This window comes from Cydia fagiglandana, chromosome 15 (genome assembly GCF_963556715.1).
Source record: "Cydia fagiglandana chromosome 15, ilCydFagi1.1, whole genome shotgun sequence".
NCBI lineage: Eukaryota > Metazoa > Arthropoda > Insecta > Lepidoptera > Tortricidae > Cydia > Cydia fagiglandana.
This window is the reverse complement of record NC_085946.1, coordinates 13132105-13156903: the sequence shown is the minus strand read 5'-3', so window position 1 is coordinate 13156903 and position 24799 is coordinate 13132105. Positions and strand designations below refer to the sequence as shown.

At 38.9% G+C, this 24799-nt stretch overlaps 1 protein-coding gene across 1 annotated transcript in view; it reads right to left on the bottom strand.

Moving 5' to 3' along the window:
• Positions 1 to 24799, bottom strand: part of LOC134671390 (spectrin beta chain) — a 109463-nt gene that overhangs the window by 59904 nt on the left and 24760 nt on the right. Inside the window, exon 2 of the mRNA XM_063529231.1 lies at positions 441 to 608. Coding sequence (XP_063385301.1) covers positions 441 to 576 — 136 coding nt within the window. The 5' untranslated portion in view covers positions 577 to 608. The remainder of the gene's footprint in view (positions 1 to 440; positions 609 to 24799) is intronic.

Here is a 24799-nt window from a genome sequence, read left to right as displayed (position 1 = left end):
AAAATAAATAAAATAAATAAAATAAATAAAATAAATCAATACTGACATCAGGAACATGTTTTCGAACCTCTGGGAACCTCAGATATCGAATTTAAGTCCAGTAAGTAAGTCCCAAAAACTTACACCTTTGAAAAGTAATCTTAGGGACTATGGTTAATCTAGATTGAGAATTGATTTAATCCGAATTGAGGATTGATGCGTTAATTCAAATTGATTCAATCGGATTGACGCGTCAATCAGAATTGATTCAATTCGAATTGATCAATCCGGATTGATCAATTCGGATTGACGCGTCAATTCGATTGATCAATCCGGATTGATTTAGTTCAGATTGATGCCAACACTGGTTGCCGCCGTCATACTCGTACTCGTCGATGATCTCTTGCCCGTGGCCGATGGACGGGTGGGCCACAGTCGGCCATTGTTCAACAGTGACTCACCAGCTAGCGCCTTAATACGCGATCGTTCGAATAGCCTCGAGGACGAGTTGCCGCCGTCATACTCGTACTCGTCGATGATCTCTTGCCCGTGGCCGATGGACGGGTCCCATCGGGACACCGTTATGTCGGTCGTCATCGCGACCCGGTCACCACGCCACTCTCAACCTTCTGGAAAAAACAAAATCAAAGGTTAGGTAATCGTTTTGCTTTCAAAATAGTGTTCAGCATGTACAAAAAATTTAAAGGGACTTTACAGTGATTGGCAATAACAAGACTGTTAAAACATATTGTGCCAACAAACATTGGCGAAAATGAGATTCACTATTACCACGACAATAGAGTTCAAGTTTGCAGTTGTTTATTTTTTAATTAGAGATACAATTGTCGCAGACTTCATTCAATTGGATGTCAATGTGAATCAGCGGTTCGACAGATTGTTACTAAGCGATTTTTCAACCCGCATACTACTCGAGTAGTTAGTAAAAACTGCATCCGTAGGGTCTAGGCTTTAAATAGGAAATTGTCATCAGTCATACTGGAGTCAGTTATGTAACGCTGCCATACATGACCCAAAAATTTTTTATTAAGCTATGAGCTTCATCACATCTGATATTTGAGTAATTCTAAGCATTTCTAGCCTGAAGTGGGGGGGAGGGTGGGGTACAAAGACGGCCGCCATCCGTCATCTTTAAAAAAAATCTACTCTGATCCTGGTGGGTACTAGGGCAAGTTTGGTATCATTTTCGTATAAACCAAAGACGTAGAATTCATTGCTGATATTTGTTTTTTCAATTTCATAGTAATTTTACAAGAAAAACGTAAAAAGGTGAAAAATTTGGTTGGAGATTTTTGCTACGCGGAGCCGAAACTACAAAAGATAGAAAGTTGAAATTTGCACACTAGATTACATTTATAAAGTGTACAAGAGATAAGAAGCGATTTTGAGAAATTCAACCCCTAAGGGGGTTAAAAAGGGGATGAAAGTTTGTATGGGGTTCAAGTTTTATTTTAAGCTAGGAATTTGAAACTTCGTAAAACGATATATTATTAAAATACAAGAAAACTAATTTCAGCGTTTTTGAAAATTCATCCCCTAACAGGGTTAAAAAGGGGTTGAAAGTTTGAATCCATTACAAATCCGAGTAGACACACATTTCTTATTGGCTCCCAGGCTTGAAATGCTTAGAATTACTCAAGGAACATATGTGATGAAGCTCATAGCTTAATAAAAAATTTTTGGGTCAACTTTATAACTGCTTCCGCTATCAATGGAAGGAAACTGTTTACGTAGGGTGACGTAAGTATGTATTCCGTGAACATTCCTTAACTGTTTGGATTTTGAAATATTCCAATCAAACGCTATTAGGTGCAATGATTGAGGCTAACTAATCATAGTCATCCTAAATTAAGACCGTCTTTCAAAACCATTAAAACCTTATTAACCTTGAATTATCACGCAACAAATTAACTATAAAATAGCGAAAACCAAACTAATATCCGTGAATAACGAAATAAACAAATCGAATAGCGTAAAATTCGCGAAAACTGCATTCGATTTGTGTATTTTTATTCGGCCCGATGACATCATGCTGGTGATAAGATAAGATTATGAAGACGCCGGCCGCGCCTTGCCGGTGAAGCATTATTTAATCTAAGGTTAAATTGTAAAAAAACCTGGCAATGTACGAGTCGTGGTCACAAACATCTTTACAAGCGAACTTTCCATAAATATATACACGATCTTGTTGTCAGTGTCATAGAGGTGTGTAATTTTTTTTTGCGATTTCGGGGTTGGTCCCATAGTAAAAGTTGCTCAGTATAATCCCAAAACCTCTATATTTTTGGAACGTTTGGCTTAAAGATATTTGTGAACTCGTCTCGACTGTACATTTAGTTGTATCGTAGAGCAAATTAACTGTTTCACAAGGTCAGTGCCGCCAATTCTATGATTCAGCGTTATGTAATGTCTACTAAAAGGCAGTATCTATTCTCCCTAAAGGCACGGACAGGTTAGTCCATGCTAAAGGTAATATAAGTGCCTGCCTACAGCGCGACGATGAATAGAACTGATAGATATAACGAAGCCCTATCTGATTGGAGTCACGCAATAAAACTTTTTCTTACTGATAAAGTCTAAACTTTGCAACCATATTAAACATCCAAAGGCTGAAAATAATGACCGTAATTCAGATTGTACACCTTATTTATAAGCACTTTAGGTATTGTGAATTCAAAAAGTTCGACTCAAATAAATTAAATGACGCCAAATGATTAGTCACATTCCAATAGTTATAAAATAAAAATAAAACCTATGAATCCTGGTGTCATAATTCAAACGTAGTATAAATATAGTGATGATGAAGTCAATATTATCATACGGCAGGTAAATACCGTGCAAAGAATTGTCCCTTTCAACCCTACTATAGGATGAAATTTTTGCTCAGACGCGACCTAAGAATAACCCCTGTAATATGAACAAACATCTTGGAAACCTAAGCTCTAAATCTAATTTAGCACGACTCTCAATTAGTCGGAGAGTATTAATTTCTGCCATGACTCCGCTAAGTGTCCCCGGTATTAATGTCAGTGGAACGAATTAACGTATGGAAGTAGTTGTTGAAATAAGAAACTAAGCATTCGACCTTTGTAGTGCTAAATAACAGGTTATGGAACAGAAACAAGCACACATACGTTAAGTAGGCATCAGAAGAAATCAGGGCTTTAGAGTGGAATACAAAGGTCGTACTAAAATACACATTAAATACAATGGTTGTTAGTAAAATGTACTTAAATATACTGCCCAAAACAGTTTAACTCGATCCTTAACAAGGCATTGTTTTGGAGATTTGAAATTACTAGTAAGTTGCGTACAAAAGGCTGCAAATCTTAAACTGTAAGATACAATGATGCACATTAGGGTTTGCAATATCGGATGATTTCCAATTCCGGAACTAATTTTCGATATTGGATTCCAATTCCGGAATTCCGGAACTGGTTCCGGAACTAGAGTTTAACATATTTTTATTAGATTTTCTAGTAAAAAACAACAAAAAATGTGAAATTCTGATACTTTACGTTTACAAAAGTTAGTATTGTTTCAGAGAAATTTAATTTGAAGTAGGTAGCTATGTTTTTTTTCACCTCTTATTTTACCACTTTATACAATTAATGGTTAATGATGCTTTTTAATGGTTACTTTTATTCACTTCTATGATACGGGGCATTTGGCGAAACTATAGTTGCTAGCAAACCATTCGATGCATCATTTTATAAAATAGTTAAATATAATAGCTTACTACTTTTTCTAACCTAGTATTCCCAAATATTATTAAATTTCAATTCTTAAAATTCGCTTATGTAGGATTCAGACTATTCTGACTATTCTAAGCAAGTAAATCGCTTTGCTTTTTTTTATGAGCCCTTATTGTCCCACTGTTTTAGTAGTTCACTAAACGACTAAGAGGCACTTAATAACAATAAAAAACACAAGTAAATATAGTGTAGTTTCTTAACAAATTTCAAAAATAAACCTAACAAAAGTACTTAAATCCAATTCCGGAATTTTCGATATTCAGTTGTATCAATTCCGGAATTGTAATATCGGAAAATTCGTCCGAGATTCCGGAATTTCGAAATTCCGGAATTCCGGAATGCAAGCCCTAATGCACATTTTAATCCCTATCATTTTTTACTTATGTGAGGACTCTTAATAAGGGTATTTCAAGAATCGGCAAGCGATTTTTGTCTCTTATACAGAAATCATTGAACGACTTGCTTGAGTCATTATCGATTAACACAGTTCTTAGAACTCATTACATAGTTAGTGACTTCTTAGTTCTTAAGTAAACCTCACAAAGGTACCGTTACAATATTGTTTTATTGAGCATTGTTATAACATCTAGCGGAAGCAGTTATAAAGTTGACCCAAAAATTTTTTATTAAGCTATGAGCTTCATCACATATGTTCCTTGAGTAATTCTAAGCATTTCAAGCCTGGGAGGCAATAAGAAATGTGTGTCTACTCGGATTTGTAATGGATTCAAACTTTCAACCCCTTTTTAACCCTGTTAGGGGATGAATTTTACAAAACGCTGAAATTACTTTTCCTGTCTTTTAATAATATCCCCAAATACAAAGATTCAAGTCCCGCGTTCGAAAAATTTTTTGATATCCATACAAACTTTCAACCCCTTTTTCACCACCTTAAAGGATGAATTTTCAAAAACGCTGAAATTAGTTTTCTTATATTTTAATAATATATCGTTTTACGAAGTTTCAAATTCCTAGCTTAAAATAAAACTTGAACCCCATACAAACTTTCATCCCTTTTTTAACCCCCTTAGGGGTTGAATTTCTCAAAATCGCTTCTTATCTCTTGTACACTTTATAAATGTAATCTAGTGTGCAAATTTCAACTTTCTATCTTTTGTAGTTTCGGCTCCGCGTAGCAAAAATCTCCAACCAATTTTTTCACCTTTTTACGTTTTTCTTGAAAAATTACTATGAAACTGAAAAAAACAAATATCAGCAATGAATTCTACGTCTTTGGTTTATACGAAAATGATACCAAACTTGCCCTAGTACCCACCAGGATCAAAATAGATTTTTTTTAAAGATGACGGGTGGCGGCCGTCTTTGTACCCCACCCTCCCCCCCACTTCAGGCTAGAAATGCTTAGAATTACTCAAATATCAGATGTGATGAAGCTCATAGCTTAATAAAAATTTTTTGGGTCATGTATGGCAGCGTTACATAACTGATTCCAGTAATCTGTTTACAGGTACCATCGTTACGTTGCCTGACGGTTCGCAAGCCTTATTACAACGAGATAGGGTATATTACTGCTCAGTCTGTTGCTGTTACAGCATATATGGCTATAAATAGTATAGGCTCGCGAGCGGCCTTCTCACATAATGGCACCATGTGAAGGTCCCCTCGGACCACAATCCTAGCTATAGGCAACGTCACATAAATCGTCGACAATCATACAAAAAGATAATCGGGTCCTATCTGGGTACGTCACTGATTGTTATAAGTTATTGATTGTCACGAGAGTGATTTAGAAGTTATAAAAGGCAATTTATATGGCGGGATAAATATAAATATGTATAACAATATTTGTTCATCCTATTTTGTCGTAATTGAAATTAAAATGGAAGAATAATTAAATACCACTATAGATATCCGGGTGGCCTAGTGGTTTTCGCGTTTGCCGCGAATGCAGAAGACTGGTTCGATGCCAGCTCTGGGCACTTGGTCACTTTTTTCTTCTCTATAAATGACGTATATTTCAGTATACCTACGTATCTCTTTTTTTATGTAATATTAATACAGTTCATAAGTTGAAGATAACTCGTTAACCAAAAACCATCAAATGGGCGATAAGATAAGGACTTCTAATAAACATTTTCGATTATGCTTATATCATTTTTAAGACTCGGATGTCCAGCCAGACTAACGAGTTTTAATGACTACTATAATTAACCCCCAGTTCACATCTATGTCATAACTGCGAGAGGCAAAAAATTAGAGATGCAACGGATAGTTGTTTGGCCGGATACCGGATACCGGATATCCGGCCTGGACACTGGCCGAATATCCGGTGTCCGGCCGCCGGATATTCGGCCGGCGGAACTATACCTACATTTCGGTTTTTCAGGTGCGCATTCTGCAGGTTTGACCTGTTTCCTAGTAAACGTTCGCGCGGATTCATTTCTAGGTTCGAAATGAGTGCGCGTGCAAGTCAGTGGAATGATTAAATTGTTTTAAAATAATAAACAAGTACGATTATGACCGTGTCTGTTTCTAAAATCCAATTTGTTTACTCCGAAATCAAGCAATGTTACTATCCGGTATCCGGCCGGATAGAAGGTCACTATCCGGTATCCGGCCGGATAGTAAAATAACGGCCGGATAGGCCGGATACCGGATAGTAACCGGATATCCGGTGCATCTCTACAAAAAATATCCCTGAAAACTATTATTAACTTGTTTTAGAAGAAGGCACTTTGTTTTAAAGGTCACAACGATTTTAAGTTTATCAAAAACGATTACAAACAATTTAGGTATATATTTGGCTTTATTTGGAAATACTTTTAAGTTTTATACAGCTTTATAGGGTCTAAAATCGAAGCAAAAGCTTCAAAAGTTCAACGGCAGCCATTTTGAAACATATTTCAACTAGTTTGTTATTTTTGTACGCTCAAATGTAAATTCGTAATCAAATCCCTTAGTTCCGTCGATAGGAATCTGAGCACAATTTATGTGATAGCTTCTTCCTTTCCATTATTTAAATTAAAATAGCAACTAATAATCCCTAAGGAATGCCTAACTTTCAATCACGTATCATCATTCTTATTTAGATATACTATTAACGTGTACCTTATGTCTTAGCAGTAAGGTTTAAGATCAGTCAACAATGTGGGGGATTGTACCTATATCACTGCATATTTATAGATCAAAGCTGTTTGTATTAAGACTTAAGACATCCATACACACTATACCATCGAAATGGGATATGATTCGGTGGTAATTGAAGATAGCAAATTCTGTGAAAGCAAACACTTCAAGTATTATCAGAAGGCTCAAATACCAAAGTAAACAAAAGCCACTTTCAGGTAGAGAGTAGAGATAGAATTTCTGAGTATCGCTTAGATTCGTTTTACGTGAATTTTGTAAGTGCTATCGTTATCGAATTAATATTACGGTATGAATTAAAAACCTTCGCTCTTGGATTACGAGTCTCGTATTTCAGAAGTATGTAGGTAGGTAGCAGTGGCGGCGCGTCCATGAAAGCCGATTCCCACCGGCTTGCCTGTTTTTGGACGTTTGAGCAGAGTTGTAAAGGAAATATGTAGACCAAATTAGCCCCGGCTTGCCTATGAATATGTTTGACGCGCCGCCACTGGTAGGTAGGTACCTATATAGATAGGCATATTTTGCGCCCTTTAAAAATCTAATAAGTACAGTCAAGATCATAAACATTTATAGAATTCCTCACCTTAACCTATTGAAATAAGGGTGAAAATGTATTTATAAATAACATAACTTTGCTGTATAATTTACAATATTACGCACTAAAAGTTAAGCACATGTTACACCGTCAGCGGGGCGTGTCGCTAATAATCCCATAAATTCAAATGTAACCTTGATTATACAAGTAGTAGGTAAGGTAGTAGGCGTAATCGAAGCAGTAACAAAGCCATATCGACTGGCAAGGTGGAGGGGTCGACGACCGGAAGAACGCAGACATGGCGTCGGCAATCCATGACTATTAGTTAATACCATGGTAAACCTTAGAAATGGTGGACTTATTTAAATTTTATCGCAGATTCGGCTCAGATATTCAGTAACATCATCATGATGAAAATGATTTTAAGTACATATGTTCATACTTAGACTATAGAATGGCGAGTGACGACGAAGCATCTCTTCCTTTTTGCACAGCACAGTGTACTAACAAAAACCGGGCAAGTGCGAGACGGACTCGCGCACGAAGGGTTCCGTACCATAATGCAAAAAAAAAACAAAAATAAAACGGTCACCCATCCAAGTACTGACCTCTCCCGACGTTGCTTAACTTTGGTCAAAAATCACGTTTGTTGTATGGGAGCCCCATTTAAATCTTTATTTTATTCTGTTTTTAGTATTTGTTGTTATAGCGGCAACAGAAATACATCATCTGTGAAAATTTCAACTGTCTATCTAGCTATCACGGTTCGTGAGATACAGCCTGGTGACAGACGGACGGACGGACGGACGGACGGACGGACAGCGAAGTCTTAGTAATAGGGTCCCGTTTTACCCTTTGGGTACGGAACCCTAAAAAATTGGGTAAACTCGCTCGCGCGGGACTCAAATCGTGCAGTACCTAACATGTGCTAAAATAGGCACTTTAGCACATGTTAGGCGATCAGGCGATCTTTAGTATCTCGCGTCAGTATTTGCTTTAGTGGTTTTCTTGATTAAGCACTTATAGCACTTAATTCTTCAGTTGTTGATGAATGTATGTGGAGTCAAGTTAGGTCAGCCTTCCTACGTTACGGTAAGTAGTACTTTAATCATCAGTGCTGTATACGTTAGTATTCTCCCCTTTGAGCTTTCTGCTAACCTTAGCACCTTGGTGTTAACCAAACTACAAACAAGACTGGTACAACTTTCTTTGCTAATATCTGTTTGTTGTCGCAATGAGTAGAAACCTTGACTTCAAACTGGTAAGTTCAATGGAAGATGGCAAGTATGTAAATTTAAAAGTGATTCAGCTTGAGAAACCTAACTATGTAAGTACTAAACTAGACGTAGTATATGACCTTAATTACGACGAGTCACATTGTGTGTGTGTGTTGGATGATTTTAGATATAAATATGAAGTTCAAATAAGCTCATTGTTATGTTATAGATTGTCCCTTTGAAGACCGATCTACACGACGGGATAACCTAGTTCGGTCTTTTGAGATAATCGACGTCTAATTTAGACTACGCAGCATAAAAATTAATTGTTACATTTTGTAAACAATTATTTTATGTACACTTTTGAAATTAAATTAAAATACATAACAAGATATGTTAGGGTTTTATCACACTTTAAATTTCAAATACGTTCAATGCTTCCATCTCCCAACAACTTTTACACACATTTTGTCCGTTGCGGCAAAATGTATATATATGCTACATTAATTTTCGAAAAAACGTTCTTCAGAATGCGGTAGAAACAAGAAAATGGCGTGAAAACTTCAGTGAAAACTCTTAAGCATCGTTTTCGGATGCAAGCTTCGCACACAGCAGAGCACAGTGTTTAGTTTCGCCAAACAACGGTAGGCTTTCTATACTCCCCCAGCGTCTACTAAATGACTAGACGTTACGCTATCCCTATCCCTATTATGAGGGGACGTAACTATGCGCCGTCGTTGTAGGCTACTTCCCAGACTGTATTATAGAGCATTTACTAGGTTGATTTATATAGGACCATCGGGCCTTAGCCCGCTATCCTTAGATAGCGAGGTTAACTACGTGAATATAACATGATTGAGCAGAATGTTACTTTTGCCGTGTGTGTGAACCTAGCATATCAAGTGCTAGCATCTCAAACTTTTATGAGAGTTCTAGTGGCATCCCTAATAGTTCTACAGTTCTAGATAGTTTTTTTAAATAGTTCTGCTCATTTTCGCGAAAAAAATGAAATTTTATAATGAGATGCCAACTTCACATTTTGACACCACAGCATCCCAGCCATTACCCACTCCACAGCCTCGAAATAGCATTTAAATGAAAGATACTAACATTTCTGGACGATATATAATGAGTTCTAGTCAAAACTGTAAAAAAAAAAAAAATTCATATATGTATGGGACACGAACATGAAAAATAATTCTAGGTAAATTTTGATTAATGCTAAGTTTGAGCAAAAATCCGAGTTTTGACAACCAGCATCTCAGCAGTTCTGGATAGCGAGCTCCCACGTGCACAAGAATAACCACAGTTCTATCTTCTAGAAGGAAATTTGACAGAGTTTTGGTAGAATATCTCCTAAAATATTCTCAAAATCGATTAAATGCTAAGTTCTGAGCGTAGCAGCCCAGCCATTGCAGGTCTGATACCCAGCATCTCAGCAGTTCTGGATAGGCAGCTTCCTTGAGCACTAGGATAACCACAGTTCTATCTTCTAGAAAATAATTTGACAGAGTTTTGATAGACTATGTCCGAAAATAGTCTCGAAATCGAGTAAATGCTAAGTTCGGAGCTGGCATCCCAGCCAATGCGGGCTAGATATCTAGCATCTTAGCAGTTCTGGATAGTCAGCTCCCTAGAGCACTAGAATAACCACAGTTCTATCTTCTAGAAGGAAATTTGACAGAGTTTTGATAGACTATGTCCGAAAATAGTCTGAAAATCGAGTAAATGCTAAGTTCTGTGCGTAGCATCCCAGCCAATGCAAGTGTGATACCCAGCATCTCAGCAGTTCTGGATTGGCAGCTCCCTAGTGTACTAGAATAACCACAGTTCTATCTTCTAGAACGAAGTTTGGCAGAGTTTTGGAGGATTATGTTTGAAATAGTCTCGAAATCGAGAAATAGCTAAGTTCGGAGCTTAGCATCCCAGCCAATGCGGGCTAGATACCTAGCATCTCAGCAGTTCTGGATAGCAAGCACCCTAGTGAATAAGAATACATGCAGTTCTATCTTCTAGAACGAAATTTGGCAAAGTTTTGAAAGATAGTCTTCCAAAACTCCGGAAAAAGTATCGAAATCGAGGAATTGCTAAGTTTTGAGCTTGGCATCCCAGCCAATGCAGGGCAGACATCCAGCATCTCAGCAGTTCTGGATAGCCAGCTCCCTAGACCACTAGAATAACCACAGTTCTATCCTCTAGAAGGAAATTTGACAGAGTTTCGATAGACTATGTCCGGAAAGAGTATCGAAGTCTCGAAATCGACTAACTGCTAAGTTGTGAGCTTAGCATCCCAGCTAATGCAGGTCTGATACCCAGCATCTCAGCAGTTCTGGATAGCTAGCTCCTTAGTGCTCTAGAAAAACTACAGTTCTATCTTCTAGAATGAAATTTGGCAGATTTTGGAGGATTATGTTTGAAATAGTCTCGAAATCTAGAAATAGCTAAGTTCGGAGCTTAGCATCCCAGCCAATGCGGGCTAGATACCTACCTAGCATCGCACGCAGCAGTTCTGGATAGCATACACCCTAGTGAATTAGAATACATGCAGTTATATCTTCTAGAACGAAATTTAGCAAAGTTTTGAAAGATTGACGCATTGGCTGGGATGCTAAGCTCCGAACTTAGCTATTTCTCGATTTCGAGACTATTTCAAACATAATCCTCCAAAAATCTGCCAAATTTCCTTCTAGAAGATAGAACTGTGGTTATTTTAGTGCACTAGGGAACTGCCTATCCAGAATTGCTGAGATGCTGGGTATCAGATCTGCATTGGCTGGGATGCTACGCTCAGAACTTAGCATTTACTCGATTTCGATACTATTTTCGGACATAGTCTATCAGAACTCTGTCAAGTTTCCTTCTAGAAGATAGAACTGTGTTTATTCTAGTACTCCAGGGAGCTGGCTATCCAGAACTGCTGAGATGCTGGGTGTTTGACCCGCATTAGCTGGGATGCTAGCTCAGAACTTAGCATTTACTCGATTTCGAGACTATTTTCGAACATAGTCTATCAAAACTCTGTCAAATTTCCTTCTAGAAGATAGAACTGTGACTATTCTAGTGCTCTAGGGAGCTGGCTATCCAGAACTGCTGAGATGCTAGGTATCTAGCCCGCATTGGCTGGGATGCTAAACTCCGAACTTAGCTATTTCTCGATTTCGAGACTATTTTCGGACATATTCTATCAAAACTCTGTCAAATTTCCTTCTAGAAGATAGAACTGTGGTTATTCTAGTGCTCAAGGGAGCTGCCTATCCAGAACTGCTGAGATGCTGGGTATCAGGCTTGCATTGGCTGGGATGCTAAGCACAGAACTTAGGATTTACTCGATTTTCAGACTATTTTCAGACACAGTCTATCAAAACTCTTTCAAATTTCTTTCTAGAAGATAGAACTGTAGTCAATCTAGTACTCTAGGGAGCTGGCTATCCAGAACTGCTGTAATGCTGGTTGTCTGACCTGCATTGGCTCGGATGCCAAGCTCAGAACTTAGTAATTCCTCGATTTCGATACTTTTTTGGAGTTTTGAAAGACTATCTTTCAAAACTTTGCCAAATTTCGTTCTAGAAGATAGAACTGCATGTATTCTAATGCACTAGGGTGCTTGCTATACAGAACTGCTGAGATGCTAGGTATCTAGCCCGCATTGCCTGGGATGCTAAGCTCCGAACTTAGCTATTTCTCGATTTCGAGACTATTTCAAACATAATCCTCCAAAACTCTGCCAAATTTCCTTCTAGAAGATAGAACTGTGGTTATTTTAGTGCACTAGAGAACTGCCTATCCAGAATTTCTGAGATGCTGGGTATCAGACTTGCATTGGTTGGGATGCTACGCTCAGAACTTAGCATTTACTCGATTTCAAGACTATTTTCGGAGATGGCCTACCAAAACTCTGTCATATTTCCTTCTAGAAGATAGAACTGTAATTATTCTAGTGCTCTAGGAAGCTGGCTATCCAGAAATGCTGCGATGCTAGGTATCTAGCCCGCATTGGCTGGGGTGCTAAGCTCAGAACTTAGCTATTTCTCGATTTAGAGACTATTTTCGGACATAGTCTATACAAACTCTGTCAAATTTCCTTCTAGAAGGTAGAACTGTGAATATTCTAGTGCTCTAGGGAGCTGGCTATCTAGAACTGCTGAGATGCTGGGTGTTTGACCCGCATTGGCTGGGATGCTAGCTCAGAACTTAGCTATTTTTCGATTTCGAGACTTCGATAATATATCCGGACATAGTCTATCAAAATTCTGTCAAATTTTATTCTAGAAGATAGAACTGCGGTTATTCTAGTGCTCTAGGGAGCTGGCTATCCAGAACTGCTGAGATGCTGGGTGTCTGACTTGCATTGGCTTGGATGCCAAGCTCAGAACTTAGCAATTCCTCGATTTCGATACTTTTTTCGGAGTTTTGAAAGACTATCTTTCAAAACTTTCCCAAATTTCGTTCTAGAAGACAGAACTGCATGTATTCTAATCCGCTAGGGTGCTTGCTATCCAGAACTGCTGAGATGCTAGGTATCTAGCTCGCATTGGCTGGGATGCCAGCTCCGAACTTAGCATTTACTCGATTTCGATACTATTTTCGGACATAGCCTGTCAAAACTCTGTCAAATTATCTTCTAGAAGATAGAACTGTGGTTATTCTAGTGCTCAAGGGAGCTGCCTATCCAGAACTGCTGAGATGCTGGGTATCAGGCTTGCATTGGCTGGGATGCTACGCACAGAACAAATCGAGTAAATGATTTTCAGACTATTTTCGGACATGGTCTATCAAAAATCTTTCAAATTTCTTTCTAGAAGATAGAACTGTAGTCATTCTAGTACTCTAGGGAGCTGACTATCCAGAACTGCTGAAATGCTGGTTGTCTGACCTGCATTGGCTCGTATGCCAAGCTCAGAACTTAGTAATTCCTCGATTTCGATACTTTTTTGGAGTTTTGAAAGACTATCTTTCAAAACTTTGCCAAATTTCGTTCTAGAAGATAGAACTGCGGTTATTCTAGTGCTCTAGGAAGCTGGCTATCCAGAACTGTTGAGATGCTGGGTGTCTGACTTGCATTGGCTTGGATCCCAAGCTCAGAACTTAGCAATTCCTCGATTTCGATACTTTTTTCGGAGTTTTGAAAGACTATCTTTCAAAACTTTGCCAAATTTCGTTCTAGAAGACAGAACTGCATGTATTCTAATCCGCTAGGGTGCTTGCTATCCAGAACTGCTGAGATGCTAGGTATCTAGCTCGCATTGGCTGGGATGCCAGCTCCGAACTTAGCATTTACTCGATTTCGATACTATTTTCGGACATAGTCTGTCAAAACTCTGTCAAATTATCTTCTAGAAGATAGAACTGTGGTTATTCTAGTGCTCAAGGGAGCTGCCTATCCAGAACTGCTGAGATGCTGGGTATCAGACTTGCATTAGCTGGGATGCTACACACAGAACTTAGCATTTACTCGATTTTCAGACTATTTTCGGACAAAGTCTATCAAAACTCTGTCAAATTTCTTTCTAGAAGATAGAACTGTGGTTATTCTAGTACTCTAGGAAGCTGGCTATCCAGAACTGCTGAAATGCTGGGTGTCTGACCTGCATTGGCTCTGATGCCAAGCTCAGAACTTAGCAATTCCTCGATTTCGAGACTATTTTCGGAGATAGTCTATCAAAACTCTGTCAGATTTCCTTCTAGAAGATAGAACTGTAATTACTCTAAAGCACTAGGGTTTTAGCTATCCAGAACTACTGAGATGCTGGGTATCAGACCTGCATTAGCTGGGATGCTAAGCTCACAACTTAGCATTTAGTCGATTTCGAGACTTCGATACTATTTCCGGACATAGTCTATCGAAACTCTGTCAAATTTCCTTCTAGAAGATAGAACTGTGGTTATTCTAGAACGAAATTTAGCAATCTTTCAAAACTTTGCTAAATTTCGTTCTAGAAGCTATCTTCTACTGCATGTTTACTAATTCACTAGGGTGTATGCTATCCAGAACTGCTGCGTGCGATGCTAGGTATCTAGCCCGCATTGGCTGGGATGCTAAGCTCCGAACTTAGCTATTTCTAGATTTCGAGACTATTTCAAACATAATCCTCCAAAATCTGCCAAATTTCGTTCTAGAAGATAGAACTGTGGTTATTCTAGTACACTAGGGAGCTGCCTATCCAGAATTGCTGAGATGCTGGGTATCAGACCTGCATTGGTTGGGATGCTACGCTCAGAACTTAGCATTTACTCGATTTCGAGACCATTTTCGGAGATAGTCTATCTGAACTCTATCAAATTTCCTTCTAGAAGATAGAACTGTAGTTTTTCTAGAGCACTAAGGAGCTAGCTATCCAGAACTGCTGAGATGCTGGGTATCAGACCTGCATTAGCTGGGATGCTAAGCTCACAACTTAGCAGTTAGTCGATTTCGAGACTTCGATACTCTTTCCGGACATAGTCTATCGAAACTCTGTCAAATTTCCTTCTAGAGGATAGAACTGTGGTTATTCTAGTGCTCTAGGGAGCTGGCTATCCAGAACTGCTGAGATGCTGGGTGTCTGCCCTGCATTGGCTGGGATGCCAAGCTCAAAACTTAGCAATTCCTCGATTTCGATACTTTTTCCGGAGTTTTGGAAGACTATCTTTCAAAACTTTGCCAAATTTCGTTCTAGAAGATAGAACTGCATGTATTCTAATTCACTAGGGTGCTTGCTATCCAGAACTGATGAGATGCTAGGTATCTAGCCCGCATTGGCTGGGATGCTAAGCTCCGAACTTAGCTATTTCTCGATTTCGAGACTATTTCAAACATAATCCTCCAAAACTCTGCCAAACTTCGTTCTAGAAGATAGAACTGTGGTTATTCTAGTACACTAAGGAGCTGCCTATCCAGAACTTCTAAGATGCTGGGTATCAGACCTCCATTGGCTGGGAATTGGGATGCTACGCTCAAAACTTAGCATTTACTCGATTTCGAGACTATTTTCGGAGATAGTGTATCAAAACTGTGTCAAATTTCCTTCTAGAAGATAGAAATGTAGTTTTTCTAGAGCACTAGAGAGCTAGCTATCCAGAACTGCTGAGATGCTGGGTATCAAACCTGCATTGGCTGGGATGCTGCGCTCAAAACTTAGCATTTACTCGATTTCAAGACTATTTTTGGAGATAGTCTATCAAAACTCTGTCAAATTTTCTTCTAGAATATAGAACTGTAGTTTTTCTAGAGCACTAGAGAGCTAGCTATCCAGAACTGCTGAGATGCTGGGTATCAGACCTGCATTTGCTGGGATGCTACGCTCAGAACTTAGCATTTACTCGATTTCGAGACTATTTTCGGAGAAAGTCTATTAAAACTCTGTCAAATTTCCTTCTAGAAGATAGAACTGTAGTTTATCTAGAGCACTAGAGAGCTAGCTATCCAGAACTGCTGAGATGCTGGGTATCAGACCTGCATTTGCTGGGATGCTACGCTCAGAACTTAGCATTTACTCGATTTCGAGACTATTTTCGGAGAAAGTCTATTAAAACTCTGTCAAATTTCCTTCTAGAAGATAGAACTGTAGTTTATCTAGAGCACTAGAGAGCTAGCTATTCAGAACTGCTGAGATGCTGGGTGTCTGCCCTGCATTGGCTGAGATGCCAAGCTCAGAAATTAGCAATTCCTCGATTTCGATAGATTTTTCGAAGTTTTGAAAGACTATCTTTCAAAACTTTGCCAAATTTCGTTCTAGATGATAGAACTGCATGTATTCTAATTCACTAGGGTGCTTGCTATACAGAACTGCTGAGATTCTAGGTATCTAGCCCGCATTGGCTGGGATGCTAAGCTCCGAACTTAGCTATTTCTCGATTTCGAGACTATTTCAAACATAATCCTCCAAAACTCTGCCAAACTTCGTTCTATAAGATAGAACTGTGGTTATTCTAGTACACTAAGGAGCTGCCTATCCAGAACTGCTGAGATGCTGGGTATCAGACTTGCATTAGCTGGGATGCTACGCACAGAACTTAGCATTTACTCGATTTTCAGACTATTTTCGGACATAGTCTATCAAAACTCTGTCAAATTTCCTTCTAGAAGATAGAACTGTGGTTATTCTAGTGCTCTAGGAAGCTGACTATCCAGAACTGCTAAGTTGCTAGGTATCTAGCCCGCATTGGCTGGGATGCCAGCTCCGAACTTAGCATTTACTCGATTTCGAGACTATTTTCGGACATAGTCTATCAAAACTCTGTCAAATTATTTTCTAGAAGATAGAAATGTGGTTATCCTAGTGCTCAAGGAAGCTGCCTATCCAGAACTGCTGAGATGCTGGGTATCAGACCTGCAATGGCTGGGCTGCTACGCTCAGAACTTAGCATTTAATCGATTTTGAGAATATTTTCGGAGATATTCTACCAAAACTCTGTCAAATTTCCTTCTAGAAGATAGAACTGTGGTTATTCTTGTGCACGTGGGAGCTCGCTATCCAGAACTGCTAAGATGCTGGTTGTCATAACTCGGATTTTTGCTCAAACTTAGCATTAATCGAAATTTACCTAGAATTATTTTTCATGTTCGTGTCCCATACATATATGAAATATTTTTTTTACAGTTTTGACTAGAACTCATTATATATCGTCTAGAAATGTTAGTATCTTTCATTTAAATGCTATTTCGAGGCTGTGGAGTGCGTAATGGCTGGGATGCTGTGGTGTCAAAATGTGAAGTTGGCATCTCATTATAAAATTTCATTTTTTTCGCGAAAATGAGCAGAACTATTTAAAAAAACTATCTAGAACTGTAGAACTATTAGGGATGCCACTAGAACTCTCATAAAAGTTTCAGATGCTAGCACTTGATATGCTAGATTCACACACACACTTTTGCCTTCATTCGATAGAATATATGAGACGGGCGCGTTATCTTGTCATTATCACGACGATAATTGCATCCCTGATACGTTTGGTGGCCGTAACGTGGACGCAACTTGAGTGAAACGTTTCGCTTTCATAATCCATTCATATACAATACAATACAATACTCTTTATTGCACACCTCACATACACGTAGTTTACAATAAATGGACAATAGTCAGGTCATATAATAGGTCATTCAAAGTTCATCTAATAGGTATGTGATCTGGAGCCGCCATACATATACTTATATCTGACATAATGCGAGCTCAAGCGGGAGGATGACGGATATCCTGGCTGTATAAGGGGCTTGTGCATTTAACGGCACAACGTTACTTGCGTGTCATCCCTGCTTCTTCAGGTGAAAGAGTTGGATTAACTGCTGAATCATCGGACCACTATCAGAAAATATATTGAAAAGTCTGCGGAAATGTGGGGGATAATTTCGGGCAAGTCTGTTTCCAACGTGAGACAACGTCAGAAACAACAGATTAGACTAAATTCTTAGAGCAAGAAAATTATGCTCTGTTATTCTATCCCAGACACTAAAATATCAGTTCATACCCAATCATCATACTTTTGTAATAAATGATGAGTCGCTTGGACTAATTGGGGCAATCGAACTGTTACGTCTGGGATATAAAAACAAGGTTTAAGTACGCATTCGCAATTACACATCGTTCGCGATAGCTCCTAAGCTAAAGCACTATACAGTACGGTACGTACGGTATTAATTTTATACCCACGACTCCCACGAGTAGTATCCATAAACTGTTTCCTTGGTAGCTATAAAAATTCAAGTTATCGCCTTATACGTAACGATCATGCACCCGGTACTTAGAGTTACGATCAGTGAATGAAATATATGGTCTACATTTAGGTCATATCGTTGAGTTCATTCTGCGACACTTTTTGCTAAAGAAGCCGCATTCGCTGTGAGACATATCAAATCAACATCAACCTAAGATGAGATTAATAATCTATGCATGCGGCTCCAATTCCTTAAGGAAAAAAAATGTACTACCTAATTTGTTCTCTCTGAATTACAGTAACCAAGCCACTTTCTGACACAAGTGTCTAAAAGAGAAGAGCTCATTAACAAGAAAAGTCGCTATGAGTAGGTACTTCGCTGCAGTTTCCGAACCAAGTAAGTGCTTTTTTGCTCAGAATCCTGTTACATTTGCGATTCATTACAATGTTTACTTTCTTATTGTGCAAATGCAAAGTGTACATAACCCTCCTCAGCAGTGCATGGCGAAGTATAGTATAGCAAATTGAGTAACTATTGCAAAAAAAGTTCGTGAGAATGTTACTCAATCAAAAACTGCAACGCTTTCCTCAGGCGCATGCTGGATTTGATTGAGCAAGACAAATTAACACAACAACAGAGTTGCAATAAGTTTTAGAACGGCCGTGTCGGCCGTATTTAGAAAAATATTCACGACACGATCTACGGCATACTGAGAGAACCTAAACTATAGCGTCTCACGAGCGTCGGCGTCTAGCCAACTCTATGTCTGCTACTCGACGCAACGTTGGCGCAACTACGCTGCGACGCTCAAAAGACTCAAAAGACGCTACTGACGCTAGTGTGGGATGGCCCGTCTATGTTTCCGATCTCAAATTCTTGAGATAGGACCATATTTGAAACCCATTTATAATCAACTAATATAAAATAATCTTTAAACTGTTACTTTCACAACATATTCATACACGCATCACATTTAATTGCGTGAGAACGTAACCCACTACATTTATTTAGTAATATAGACAATGGCTAATATTATCTCGTCGCCAAACGCAAATTACCCGTCAATTTCTATTCACGAGCAGGAAGCGCTGTTTTCCAGCTACGATTTCCATTTAAATTGACAGATGACGTAATTCTTATGGGTATGGATATAAGGGCCATGGTTGGTTGCGGGTAACTGTTAATTTTGTGCAACGGATGTAGAATTCCGTCACAGTAGGCCGCGTGTCGGCTGCCGCAAACAGTCGCGTTTCTAACCGCAGTTTTGTATTCTTATTCATTTTTTTAATCAAGCATATTGTTCTGGTGCGTATCGTAAGATCAGAAGTATTTTCCAAATTAATGAGACGCATACTGGTATCCTAACAAAGCCGAGGGCTTACCGCAAACATCGAAAATCGGGCATCGGACTATGGGAAATCGCCCTGGAAATCGCAAACAGGCGTATGGTGTGATAAAATGTTGCATTTTTACTGAATATTATTCAACATTTGTTAAATAACCAATGATAAACCTCATATAATTCAGTCGTCTTCAGTAGGTTAAGCCTAACCTTTTTTTTTTTTTTTATGGGAGGAAAATCCGTTATGGATACCTCCGCACCGCAGGGACAGCGCGGAGGTTATGTCGGACTTTCACCGACTAAAAACCTCCCAGTAGTCCTTCTCAGCGCATTTCGGACGGCTCTGGGATCTCCAGTGAACGCGCCAGTGCCGTTCTAACGCTACGCTACGCTCTTTGAGGGTACTCTCCTTTTCTTTTTTTTTTTGGTCGCAGTCCCTAGCTGCGACCGTCTCCGACCCCGAGAACCCCTTTTAGTCGCCTTTTACGACAGGCAGGGGAATACCGTAGCCGTATTCTTACGCCCGGGCTACAGGGCGCAGGTTAAGCCTAACCTACAAAACATCTGGAACAAAGTATGGCAGTATAGGTACTAGTACGTCTAATAGTTTCTAGGCAATAATTTCCATTCGTCGACAAGTGTTGACATCACTGCCGGCTCCAAAAATAGCTGCATTAGCTCAACTGAAGTGGTCATAGGTGGGTCAGAGTTATAGATATGAACGAAATCTACGACACTGAGACACAAACTATTATAGAACTTTGAAATCTTACCCAAAAATAACAAACAGTTTGTATTGATATCTTTACAATCGGGGCCTGCTTATTTACATTGCTCTTGGCTTTTTAAAGTATCAGATAGTTATGATATAACCAATAGAATCAAAATAAATATATTGCCAACGAATAAAAAATGAAAATATCAAAGAAGTTATGTGGTCGCAGCAGACTTACCTACTTTTGAACTATACCGAGAGGAGCACGGTTAATAAATAATAAAAGAAGTTTATGTATTTTAGTTTCATCCAAGGTAGGGGTGGAATTCTAGCAACACAGAAAATTCAAGTTAGAAAGAATCGAAACAAATGCTTTTTAAATTCCGCTCCAAACTTTTCTCACAGCAGATCGTGTCATCCTTCTAAACGCTAACTACCCATATACCTGCAAGTATATTATCATACTACTATGTAAAGCTAGACTGAACACCTATACAATCCAGGTGATATAGGTCTAGTCTAGATAGACCCGATAGCGGACGGACGAACTAACAGGCACTTCCCATGCTGGTGGCGCGCGGACGAACCCATTAACCCAAATATAGAACCACGCCCGAAGCCCACTCACGCACATAAACTAAGATTCGTCAAATTTATGAACTTAATAAATATATTTGTGCCAATGATCTAATATTAGCTAAGGCTTTATAATCATGAGACGACCTTTGATGCTGATTCATCGGTTTTTTTCGTTTTGCTTAACAATTTTTTATCATAGGTTTATATTTATTAGCATAACATGATCGTATTTTAAAGCAAATAAGATGAGGTATTAGATATTTCTACGTGTTTGCCAAAGAATGATGCACTTAGAGGGCGGAGTACCGGTGGCAAATTTCACACAAAAGGTATGGAGTCGTTTTTATAATTATTATTTTAGGCTTGAATAATAAAATTATTCATTTACCTAATGTACTTAGTATGGTACCTACTCGTAAATTGGAAGTAAGTACTTAACACTATGCACTCAAATTCCGATAGAAGAAAGTTTTCTGGTAATAGATATAGTTAGGACTATTTTAAGCCTCCACGGAAGTGAAACCGTGCGAAATAAACTCGAATTGGTTCTAGATAGAAACCCAGATGCTGACGAATTAAGGAATATGATTACAATGGAAAATTATAAACAAGTCCTTAAACATGCAACCATGACATCGGTAGATGTAGAGCGATCGTTTTCCACTCATAAATGGATCTTCAATAAATTAAGAAATCGATTCACTCCGACAAACCAGGAACATGTGGCCATAGTCCAGTCATTTTATAACATGGATACGCACTTAAGTGTAGATTGTGAGGAGGACCTCGAACACATAATTCCAGTCCTCAATTGTAATTGAATGGTCTTGAAAATAATATATCGTTTGGCAGGTATAACTTCTTAGTCTAGTATTTAGTACCTAATGATAATGTTTTGATAAGAAAACATATTATTAAGTATTATAGATATTAACAACATATTACATTATATTTGTATGCTCGTAAGATAATTTCTATAAGTTCCTAAAAATTATTATGCAAAATTAATCATTTATTCGTTATTTATTAAATCATAAGAATACTTAGGCGACTCCATACATTTAGTGTGAAATTTGCCACCGGTACTCCGCCCTCTACTTATGTGTTTCTGTTTAGTCAGATCAGTTACAAATAATAGGTCCTGCAATATTTTAGCTTTTAGTCTTTTGTGTCTGACTTTAATCCGACCTTTAATGAACGTGCCTCAGACACGGTTATGGAAAGAAAAAGAGGCGTTATTTTTACTTTTTTTATAAACTAAACTGAGCCAGTGGCCTCAGGACGAGCAATCTGAAAGTGAAGTCTGTCGGAACGGTGCGGGCCTACCGGTTAATTAACGTTAACCCCACGTGCAGCTCCCCCTGTTATAAGTAACGTAAACACCGCTGACACGAAACATGAAGCCACAACAAAACTATAGGACATCCGGTCTTATTACCCAAAAAAGTTGAAAAATTAAAAATACGGGGTATATTGAGAGCTGATTGCTGGTCTATCTTAGTCTAATATGCCTACAACGTTACCGGCCGCTGCGACTTTGGTAGTTTCCAACCGTGTAGTAGTTAGTTGGCAACCAAACAGAGCCTCAACTAAGGTCAGCATGAGCTTGGACCATCGAAATCTTGGTTGCCAGCACTTTGATAGTCAATTACCTTAGTAGACAAAAGCCGTTTAAAGCATGATTAACGTTCAAATAATCAGTCAGCGGTTAAATTGCTGTCTGTCATCGTTATTCCTGGCTTTGAATGATTAGGAAAATAAACAGGGCACGGTGTGAAGTGACATATAAACAGATTACGGCACGGCATTGTGGACACGTTACTCCCTAGATTGCCACCCCGCTGGGTGGCGTATTAGCCCGACGTCACTGACCGGATATCGAAGTAGTTCACTATATATGTCGGGTGGATATTTTTATCATACTCGTAACAAATACGAACTTGAGATTTCTCGGAAGAGATCTGCGATTTTCTTCGTCCCGTTTCGTTGACGTTTGCGATATTTACGTTAGTTCCACAAATATTAACTAGGGAATGCAAATCGGTTATTTTCGGTTATTTTTTGTATGGAAATAATCGGTTATTAACCGAAACCGCGGTTATTACCATACAAAAAATAACCGATTTGCATTCCCTAATATTAACCCACATCACAAGTCTTCTTAAGCTTACCGTGGGACTTAGTCAATTTGTGTAAGAATGTCCCTATAATATTTATTTATATTTATTTATTAACGACAAATCATGTCATATTTGTACCTTGATAGCACTGTACTGACTGTACACCCAATAGCTCTCACTTTCCCTGAATGAGGTTTTGTCATTTAATTTTATTAAATTCGTGACAAAACCGAACTCAAGATTTCTCCGTAAACGACCATTAATATTCTTTGCATAAGGTCCCGTTACAGCTTGTGATGTTTATTTTATTTACTTTTGTGTTACATGTTAAGGACAAATTTAAAGGTACTTGCAGTTTAATAGAGTCATAAATTCATTCGCTCTCTCCACAGCCATTTTGCCTTAATGTGGGAGTCGATTCAATTTTCCAATGAGTATAGTCATATATCTAAATAGAAACACAAATTACGGTTGCACCACTCCTCGGCTGAGGTGGAAGTCAATGAATCTAGCGAGTGGGTGTCGGCACTGAACTTTGTGGAAGTAGGATGCGGCTCATTTGCTGCCAACTAGATAGACGTAGTGTTTATTGCTACATGAATTAAATACCAGTAAAGTCAGAACGCGCTAGCTTCAGCAGGTGTAAGGATGCACTTGACTCTTGGATTCTATCCCGTTTTTTATCGACACGGCGTAATAGGATCACGTTCCAACTTTGATTACTGAAAAGGTTTCTTTAATAGCCCCACAACAACAATAGCCGAAAAGGAACACAGTTACGAGATCCATTGACAGTTTGGCGAGCTAACAATCATAAACAATTCATATTCAGTGACGCAAACGAATTTGCTTATAGTAGGTACTCGATAGCTGACCGGTATAGCGTATTGTTTCTAAACTTCACCGGCGTGCCGTCATCGTCACCGGCATGAGTAGTATCTATTCATGCAGAACGAATCATCTTTGCTTCGTTGAAAATCATCGTGACGGTCAAATCCGAAGTGAAGCGTGAAGTCAAGTTGGCAGCTTCCTATCGAATGATTCGAATTTGTTTTTTGCAAGGGCCCAGTATTGTTGTATGTCAGGCAAGTGTAGATCGTCTCTAATGGGCAGTAATGGTATGACATAAGCGTAGTGGGTGACGTAATCGGGCGTCGGCAGCCGGCGAAGGCCGGCGGGGCGCTTGTTTGCGTCCGACCGGTTTTATAGCGACACATGCACTGCACGTTTGCTTCAGCACGCGATACATCTCTCTGGTAAGAAACATTGGAATTGTATTTTGAAACATTGATGAGGCTACGATACCCTCCTATTTGTACGAACCCTTCGTGTTAAGAGCTATTGCAAAAGCAATTGATCTTGCCGGTTTCCCGAGTATCTGTACGTTGTAAATGTAATCTGATTTGAGTTCCCTAAGGGTGAATTTCGGGAGCACTTATCGGAATGAAAGTAATACGTTTAGCTGCCAAAGATCACATTCAGAAGATGGCGCTTAACACAAACGCCCACATGTATGATCTCTGCCTCGGTGAAGATGACGCTATCGTCTTATTTAGGTCAATATGATTCTTGACGCCCATAAAAATTATAAACAGACGAGCGGCGACCAATTGGGCTATTGTTTAACACCAGACATGAACAATGTGTGAGAACGCCGAGACAATGTTTCAAGATGTACGAAAGATATTCCACGTAAGTTTGGTAAGTTCTCATACAAAAATAAGTAGGTTAGACTTTTGTGTATGCCTGGAGAAACGAATATTGGAACACTGCCATCCAGCGACCAGACGATAGCTAAATATT